A 9,595-nucleotide genomic window follows, 5' to 3' on the forward strand; every position below is an offset into this window, starting at 1 on the left:
CACCCCTCCTTTGCTCTAAAAAAATGTCCTGGTTCAGACAATAAATTAAATGGTCATTTTAGATGAAACAGTCCCTGAGGGCTGAGAAATTTCCTCCTTTGTAATCTCATGCCTAGACCCCTGCTAACAATGGTAGAAGACTTAAAACAGCCTTTAGGAATGACTTTTAGGACTGACAACCATCAGCGGGGTGATGTGCAGAAGAAGGAGGGGAAAGATGTGATTTGTGCGTGAGAACGGGGCGGGAGCTCCAGGTGAGCTCGCCCAGGGACTTGGCAGCCACCTACAAACCTGTATTATGTGTCTGGGTGTGCGGCTACAATGTAGTGATTTATCTGTCTGTCTGTCTTTCTGTCTCAAGCTGTGTCACAGTGTAAATATTCAATTCTGGGAAATGTTCCAAGGCAGAATGATCAGAAACCTAAGAGCCAGATTCTAGAAGGCACCTGTCTCCCAAGGGACACCTGGGCGAGGCCCAGCAAGTCGGTGGCTGAGCTGAGACTTGAACTTGTATCTTCGGCTCCCCACCCAGCAGCTGCCCCTCCCTCTACCTCACCGTGCTGTCTCCCCTCCACTCCCCACGCCATCCTCACCCACCCCTGATGAGAAGGAAGAAATGCAGCACAAGATGAGAGGGCTGGTTTTCCGTTTGGGGTTGTTGGCAACAGATGAGCACGAAAGTTATAGAATCAGGTGGATGGAGAATCGGGTTTCGGCTCTGTCCCTGACCGGAAGGCGAAAGGGAATGATTAAGAATTAAACGAGATAATGTCTGTAACAGATCTGACACCCAGCAAACACTAGTACTTATCATTCCTTTCGATGGGGATTTTTCTCTCCAGAGCACACCTCAAGGGTCTTGGATGGAGGGAATTTCTCCCTGGGGTGTTGGTTAGAATAAGAATGTCCCTGATTCATCTTTTATTCACTTGCCTTCAAAGAAGGGCCACGCAGGGTGTGATCGGACAGTGGGGTAAGTGGTGCTTAGGATTTTGAAAGAGCCTTGGGCAGGAGGCCTGGGTCTGAACGTGGCTCCACCTCTAGGTTTGTGAGCTTGCTGGGACACCCCACGCCCCTTCTCTGGGCGTCAGTGTCCTCCTCTGTAAGTGGCGGCATGGGACTTGCCCAAAGCCACCCCTGCCGGGCCCAGCAGCCCCGCTTCCTCCCTTCTCTTTCCGGGCTATTTATAACCAGCTGTCCTAGCTCACTGGGACGAAAGGAGGCTGCCCCATCGGATGACCTTGGTGTTTACTGCACTGCTTGGTGAGGGACTGAATAGCACTCAAGATCACGCCCTTGCCAATGACCGAAGATTAGGGAGGGATGTAGAGGAACAGAGCTGGCCCGGAACAGGGCAGCCAGTGTGTGTGGGGTGAATGGACACAATGAGAAAGCGGGGGTCCCAGCCCTGCCTGCCTTTGAACACATGGGTTGTGTGACCTTGAGCAAACCACTTAACTTCCTTCAGTCTCATTTTCCTTAGCTCTAACAACAAAACAAAGCAAAAAACCAAAACCAAGTGTTCTAGAAATGTGTAAGACTTCAGCAAGATGAAAAGGACATGGAGGGTCCCGGCTCCGGATGCTTCCAGAGAGTGGCTGCCCGGACGCTGGAGTAGGCAGGCTCTGTCCTAGGAAAGAGCCAGGGGAGTTGGGGCGTTCACCCTGGACCTGTGCACCCCAACCAGAGGGCACGGTATCACCCCCAAGCCGGGGGGATATTTGGCAGCGAGTGTCTGAGACATTTTTGTTGTCCCACTGAGGAGGTGTGCTGACATGTGGGGAGGGCAGAAGCCGGGACGCCGCTAAACACCCCACAAGGGACGGACCGGGCGGCCCCTCGAAGTGTTAATGGTACTGAAGGGGGAGTTGTTTCGGGATGGGGTCTGGATGCTCCGGGGCCTGGCCTGCTGGTAGGTAGGTAATTGGTGCGGGTCGAACTGGTGTCGTAGGGGAACGGGAGCCTCTCCTCGGGGAACGGCACTGGGCGGTCGGGCCCCAGAGTAGGGGTGCGGACGGAAGATCTCAGTTAAGAGCAGTGGGGTGTTTCTCACCATCGTCGGTGTTCTGATGTGGACAGGCTAACTTTGAGGTGGTGAGCATCCCATCTCTGGGGCATTCAAGTGGAAGCGCCATCCCATTTGTCAGGGATGCTTGTGGGCCGTCTGGCCTCGGGCAGGGAGGCAGGGCTCCGGCCAGAGACCCTGTAAGGACCTTTTAGTTCTGAGACTGATGTGCCAGGGCCCTCCCCAAGCCTGTGGGGTTCCTCGTGGGACCCGGGGTGCCGCCGATGCCGTGTCACGTTTGCTGAATGAATGCATAGGCTCAGGAACACCTGGACGCTGGGTGAGAGGTCCCCTGGTTGTGATCCCTGCAGGTCAAGGACGTGGTGGGCTATAACTCCCTGGGCCACTGCTTCTTCACGGAAGACGGGCCAGAGGAACGGAACACCTTCGACCACTGTCTCGGCCTCCTCGTCAAGTCCGGAACCCTCCTCCCCTCCGACCGTGATAGCAAGATGTGCAAGACCATCACGGAAGACTCCTACCCGGGGTACATCCCCAAGCCCAGGCAGGACTGCAAGTAAGTGCCTCCCCCCACCGCTGCCCCCCCCAGCCCCGTGCCGTGAGCCACAGCAGGCCTGCGCCCTGGAGGGTCCTGCGAGCAGCTGCTCACTCACCCGCCCAGCCGGGCCTCTGACCTCTGCACCCTGGGGCTTCTGAGCAGCTTCTGAGGGCTGCCTCCCAGCCCTCAACCACCCACTGCCCTCAGCCTCTCAGCCAGAGGCCACAGAGGCCACGGAGGGCCTGCTTCTCCGCTTGCCCATGGCCATCATCACGGTGCTCCTCTGAGAAGGCGCGGGCTGCCACCCGGGTGCCAGAGTGGGTACCCGCGGGCACGAGGCGTACTCCCCCACTTGGAGACAGAGACAGAGACGGGACTGCCTGTGTGATCAGTGTTCCCACGCCGGGCCTCTCCCTGAGGAACGGCCCCCTTCCGGGCCCCGGTGCCTTCTCTCTATTGTAGAGCCCGGCTCAGACTTCACCCATCAGCTGCCTCCGCCTCACGCACCCACATGCCCCTTTTAAGCCCCAGCACTTTAGGTGTTGAAATGCTCCGCGCTCGCACGAGCAAACTGGGTTTCACAGCAAACTGAGGGTTTCTCAAGCCTCTGGTAAGAGGCAAGGGAAGCAGCGGCCCGTCGGGTGACGCCCTGCGATCTCTGTCCCCCCCCCCCCGCAGTGCAGTGTCCACCTTCTGGATGGCCAACCCCAACAACAACCTCATTAACTGTGCAGCCGCGGGATCCGAGGTGAGCAGAACCGTCCCTTCTTTGGCCGGAAGTAAAGGTGGGGGCCGGGGCTGGGCCTGGGACCCGCCAGGTCAGGCTCCGCTGGGGCGAGGGGCTCACATGGACTTGGCTTTCAGTAATGGCCCTGTCCCTTCATCATGTGGGTGATCAGGGCACTTTGCTGAAATGACTGATTATTAGACGGAGACGGGGGTGGCCTGGCGCTGGGCCCCCCCACCAGCGCTGTCGCTAAGATAGTTTCATTCTCGCACCAACCCTGCAAGGCAGGTACCCATACCTTCCATCCGCTGGGCGGGGAGGGTGACCGTGCCCAGGGGCACGCACAGGATTCAGACACGGCACCCTGTCTACACAGCCTTGCTCTCACCCACTCGTCCTGCCACTTAGCGTCCGTGGGACCCCGAGCAGGTCAGGTGCTGTCTCTGGGCTTCAGTTTCCATAGCTGCTAAAGGAAAGGGAAAAGCCGAGAACATCCGGGACTCAAAGCCAGCCGTTCGGAGCCCATGGCCAGTAGAGTAGGACCCGATGAAGGGCTGCCACAGTCAGGGTAGACCCCACAAAATGCATTTGCCAGGGCTTTTTACTGCCTCCCCCAGGCGCGTCCAGGGATGGGCGGTGGGGCCCTTTCGGGGCGAGTGCTAGGTCCAGCCCGAGTAGGACCCCAGCAAGGAGGAGTCTGCGGGGCTGATCTCTGTGGCTCTCCCCTTGTGCACCCCCCAACAGGAGACCGGGTTCTGGTTCATCTTCCACCACGTGCCGACAGGCCCCTCGGTGGGAATGTACTCCCCAGGTTATTCAGAGCACATTCCACTGGGAAAATTCCTCCATAACCGAGCACATTCCAACTACCGGGTAAGTCTTTCCACACTCTGTCCCCCTGGGCCAGCCTGTTAGTCCTCCTTCCCAGACCTGCAGATCATTCGAGCCGGGACGGCCTCCTGGCTACCGGCAGCAGCCACCGCGATCCTAGTGCCCGTCTGCAAGACACCAAGCAGCCTTCCTCCTCGGCTCCTGGCTGTTCTTAGCAAGAATGTCCTGTGACTGTTCCTGCCTTGGCATCTGGTCGGAGCCAGAAGGAGAAGCGAGGTGCACCTTCGCTCAGGCTGGTAGCAGGGGGGCGCCTCCTGGCGGCCGCTGAGCTGGGCACGGGACTGTCATCTGACAGGTCCCTTGGGGTGGGCGCAGTGTTGACCGTGAAGGCTCAGCCTGGCCTGTAAGCTAGAGAAAATCAGGAGGCCGTTCTGAAGGAGGGTGGAGGCAGCATGAGCATCCTCCCCTCCGATCCCTTTGCTTCGTTCCTGGGAAGTGGGGTGCTCCATCCATGCAGAGCCAAGAGGGCAGGTGGAAAACAGAAGCCCCTCAGTCCAGTACCACACTAGGTGCTGGGGACTCCAGGTGAGCCGAGGACGCCCAGCCAGGACTGCAGCTAGGCCAGGGCCATGGGACGCGGAGCTGGGGAGCCAGGCTGAGACCAGAGGTGCCGCCTGGGGGGCAGAGGTAGCCTTGGGGGCGCTGGCCCAGTGCCCAGGGCCCAGAGTGTCCAGGCTGATCTGGTCCAGTCCCTGCTGGGACAGATGAGGAAGCTGGAGGGGAACGGATACATGAGGATTAAAAGAAAAAAGCTCAAGCAGGGGGAAGACTGTGAAGAAGAGAAATCCTCTCTGAGCCAGCCCTGCTTACACCTGTGGTGGGGCGGGAGGGGGGCCTGCTGGGAGTGCGGGGCAGCGTGTGGGGGGGGGGGGACGCCAGGCAGCACTATGTCCCAGAGGCCGAGCAGGAAGGGTCTCTGGGGGCAGAGGGTAGAGACGAGGAGGAGCGGTGTCCCCTTGACAGAGCGGGGTTTCTGAGGCTGTTGTGGACCATATAAGAGCAGCGCAGAGGTGCAGGGTGGGGGGTGGGGTGGGGCGGCAGCCGAGCAGTGGACAGGCGGTAGGCGGTGTTGGCTGCTTGTCAGGACCCCTTCCTCGAGAAGCCTTCTCCTGAGCTGGGAGCTGGGCCAGGTAGTGCCTGGATCGGAGACCTTAAAAGAAGGAGGCTGTGCATGGGACAGAATGTAGGCCGGACGGGCACAGGTGGAGGGACGGGCAGGGTGAGGAGGGAGCAAGCAGGAACCCTGAGCTGCACTGATTGGATGGAGCCCTGGGCTTGGTGCCCCCCCGCCCCCCATGAGTCCCGCCCCTGCAACCAGTGGGTGAAGGTCCTGTCTGGGGTGAGGGTCCTGGTCTGGGGCGATCGTCTGGGGCCAGCACAGAGCCTCCCGAGTCCTCTGAAATCAGTGTTCTTAGCCTGTCTTAACGGAGGCCACAGCTGGGGCTTGGGGGCTGAAGGTCATGGCCCGTGAGCAAGCAGCTGGGGATCTAGCCCCTCATCTTCCGACCCACGTCACCCCGACTTAAGAACGCACTAGCCAGAGTGGCCTCTGGTTACTGGAGAAGGGAGCCTGGGTCTGGGCCTTCCCAGGAGGCCAAGAGTCCCCTCACTGGGAGGCCCTGACTTCCGCGCGGGCGCCCAGGGCTGACCACGTAAACACCTTCAGAGCCAAACAGGAATGTGAGGTTCTGCCCTCGAGTCAGAGGAGCCCAGGCAGGACTGTGGGAGGATCCCAGACCCCCGCCCCAGGGTGGAGACGAGATACAAGTTCAGCAGTTCCTCCAAGTCACCGCAGACACATTTCCCTCGCCCTTGACATGGGGCCCGGGCTTATAACTGCCCAGAGCAAGGCGAGTTCTGGGCACAGACTTAGCTGCGTGGCCCTAGACAAGACACGTAACCCTCCAGACGTCAGCTTCCTGATACACACCTCCGGGGGGACACCTTATTCGAGATTCACTCTGAACAATGCAGAGCAATACAGGCTCCTCACCTCCCTCACTGCAGACCCCTTACCTCCGTTAATGCGTCCTGACAGCACAGCTGGTTTTACTGGAGCGTGTAGGAGTGTGCGGTGAGGCTGGGCATGAGGAGGTGCCTGCAGCCTGGGAGTGGAAGGGACCGTGTCCCTGACTGTTCCCTCCCCACAGGCTGGCATGATCATAGACAACGGGGTCAAGACTACCGAGGCCTCCGCCAAGGACAAGCGGCCCTTCCTCTCTATCATCTCTGCCAGGTAGTCACCCCCTGGGAACGCACACACTCCCCGCTGACCTCCTGACCCACCTCCATTCTCTTCGTTCACTCACTCATTCATTCATTCATCAAATATGTAGGGAGCACTTTCTACGTCCTGGACATGGAGCTAGGTGCTGGGGTAACGTGAAAATCTGAGCAGGGCAAAGTCTGAATTAGGGCTTAGGCTGCAGCAGCTGCAGGGAAATAGAGATCTCTAGAGGTTCCTGGATCCCTCAGCAAAAGCCAGTCCCGGGCAAGTCGGCAGGTTGGGCTGGGATCTAAAGGGGAAGAGAGAAGTCCGGGAGAACTGCACCGTCGGGTTCGTGGGAAGGGACAGAGCTCAGCCGGAGGCCGGGGGCCACTTTCCAAAGGTGCTATCAAACCCTCAAGGTTATTAGACAGCCCGGTGCCCTTGAAAGAGGCGTGATACCGCGGATGGAGGGCGTGAGCTGTCTGGACACCACTGAGCCCCGCTCAGCGCTCCGCTTTGGAGCCCATGAGCTGGAGCCCAGAGCAGGCGTGAGGCCCAGGGTCCCCCAAGTCAGCGGGGGGCTGGGCATCTCAGAGCCTCCTTCGCAGCCCCAGGGGCCGCACGGCACGCCGGGATTGGGCCTGGCTGGCTGGACTTCCCTCTGCGCCATGACCTGCCTCGGCCTGCGGGGGTGGGGGCTCCTGGGTCCACGGGGGGTGGGCCCTGGAGGAGAGACCCTCGCTTCCGTGCCGGCGCCCAGGCAACGTGAGCCGGCTGCTGCGTGGGGAGGGGCTCACGGCCAGAAGGGGGTCCATCCAGGAGTCCCCCAGCACTGCCCCCTGTGCCCTCCCCACCGTGCCTTCCAGGTACAGCCCGCACCAGGATGCCGACCCGCTGAAGCCCCGGGAGCCCGCCATCATCAGACATTTCACCGCCTACAAGAACCAGGACCACGGGGCCTGGCTGCGCGGCGGGGACGTGTGGCTGGACAGCTGTCGGTGAGGAGAGCCGTGGGGTCTCAGCACAGGGAGGGGGTGGTGCCCCCCCACACGGGGGGAGAGGAGAGCAGGGCAGGGAGGAAGCAGACACACAGACCTTGGCCTTCTGGTCCCCCCCAGCAGAGGCATATGCCCCCCCAGCCGGCAGTGACCCCCCAAGACCCCCTAAAAACAGCATACACAGGTGCTCTGGGTCATCAGACAGTCCCTGGGTGAGGCTCTCTCAGCACGGAGCCAGTCAGTGAAAGGAGGGAAGGAGGAAGCCAGCACTCTGGGCACCTGCCACGCGCTGAATCCTTGGTGGTCTTTGTTACTGTGCTTCTCGAAGGTACAAATTATCTCCTCCATTTTGGAGAGGGTAAACTGAGGCTGAGTCTAGTGACCTTCCCAGAAGGTCACACAACGAGTAAGTGGTTGAACAGGGGCTTGAAATTGCAACTCACTGGACTCCAAAGCGTGGCCACAGTGTAATTGTGACCGTGGGTCTTGCCCTTCCCAGCAGCTGCCTGACCCCTGGGAAATTGGAATCTGTCTGTCCTTCTCTCTGTGGCTGAAATGGGAGTGGGGATGGCCAGGGGGGAAGTGGAACCGTATCCACGTAGCCCGTCTTTACCTGGTGCGGGACCCAAGAGTGGCCAGGTCCTCCCAGATCCAACCTCGCACTTAGCCCCGGAGTCGCGGGCGGGGACAGGCGGCAGAGGAGAGGCTCGCGGAGCTTGGGGTGCGTGCTGCCAATGCAGCGTGGCCCCAAACGCTGAGCGCATGTTTGCAAGCAGACACCGAGCGGGAGAACCCACAGCTCCCGCAGCAAACCCTGTGCTAGGTAAAGCCTGCCTCCCCACACAGTGTCCACCGAGTGATGCCAGGGACAGGGAAGGGTCCTTCCCTCTGCAGATCCCCTGCGTGTGGAGTGAGAGCAGGCTCTGACCGTCCGCTCTTGTCCCCAGGTTTGCTGACAATGGCATCGGCCTGACCCTGGCCAGGTAAGGGCAGCCGTCGTTGTGCTGGGCGCTCTGTGGGAAGCCGGCTTTGGACAGCTCACCCCAGACATTTTCCCCCTACAGTGGTGGGACCTTCCCCTATGATGATGGCTCCAAGCAGGAGATAAAGAACAGCCTGTTTGTTGGCGAGAGTGGCAACGTGGGGACAGAGATGATGGACAACAGGATCTGGGGCCCCGGCGGCCTGGACCACAGCGGGAGGACCCTCCCCATAGGCCAGTAGGTTTGCAACCGTGGCAGCTTCCTTGTTCCGTGGCTTACGCTATGTGGCAGCAATGGAAGGGATGATGCTCGCGTGTGATTTCCACCTGCTGGCTGTGAATTCCTCTGTCCGTTACCGGTCAGAGAAATCGCTGAATCCAAAGACGTTAGCCAGCAGTGGGGTGAAATCGAGAACGGGAGAGAGAAATTTAAAAAAAAAAAAAACTGTTGGAGACCAGTCCACAGGGCCACGTGATGATCGGAATGCAGTGTGTGGTTCTGGGGCCATGTAAGTGGCAGTTCAGTGTCCGGGCTCAGTGACCACAGCTCCTTCCTCCTCTGACAGCACATTGCCCCCGCTTCTGAGGACGGGGGACAGATAGACTCAGGCCAACGGGGATAACCAGGATGGTGACAGAACCTGACGCCGTGTGGCACGCAGATGGGGAGCTGCAGTCAGGAGAAGGGAGCATATTCGGGGGAAGAGCACGGGAGGTGTTGTCACGCATCCTCGGGGCTGCCAGGCGCTTTCAAGATGAAACTCATTCCCCACGAGCCCTAGGGGTTTGAATGAGTGTAGTGCAGGAAGGAACTTCCGCCAGTCGGGCTTGTTCATCCACAGAATCGTAGGGCTGTGTCGAGGGGTCGTGGGCTCTCTGCTGCAGGTGGAGTTCACGCGGGGGTGGGGGGACAACAGGTGGTTGGAGCAGCGGGTGACCTGGAGGGTTGACCCGCTCATAGAGCAAAGGGACCAAAGGGACTCGGTCAGTTCCTCAGAGAGCCTTGGAGGGAGGGGTTCCGTGAGAGGACATCTCTCCCCCATCTGATGGGGATTCTGCTCCAACATGAATCCGAACCAGACAGCAAGGCCCTGAGCCGGCCAGCAGTGCAGGGAGACCCGCTCTCCGAGTGCTAAGGGCTCCCCGAGCGTCTTCCCTTTCTCCGGGGAAATGTAATCCCTGCCTCTGTGGGCAGGACACGGCCTGAAGCTCCCACCGCAGAGA

The 9,595-nt window shown here is 59.9% G+C and overlaps 1 protein-coding gene across 1 annotated transcript in view; it reads left to right on the forward strand.

Moving 5' to 3' along the window:
• CEMIP (cell migration inducing hyaluronidase 1) overlaps positions 1-9,595 on the forward strand; it is a 133,205-nt gene that overhangs the window by 108,542 nt on the left and 15,068 nt on the right. The window contains exons 14-20 of the mRNA XM_078078807.1: positions 2,377-2,582; positions 3,243-3,312; positions 4,036-4,164; positions 6,333-6,418; positions 7,258-7,389; positions 8,337-8,372; positions 8,454-8,609. Coding sequence (XP_077934933.1) covers positions 2,377-2,582; positions 3,243-3,312; positions 4,036-4,164; positions 6,333-6,418; positions 7,258-7,389; positions 8,337-8,372; positions 8,454-8,609 — 815 coding nt within the window. The remainder of the gene's footprint in view (positions 1-2,376; positions 2,583-3,242; positions 3,313-4,035; positions 4,165-6,332; positions 6,419-7,257; positions 7,390-8,336; positions 8,373-8,453; positions 8,610-9,595) is intronic.

Source organism: Halichoerus grypus, chromosome 8, assembly GCF_964656455.1.
Source record: "Halichoerus grypus chromosome 8, mHalGry1.hap1.1, whole genome shotgun sequence".
NCBI lineage: Eukaryota > Metazoa > Chordata > Mammalia > Carnivora > Phocidae > Halichoerus > Halichoerus grypus.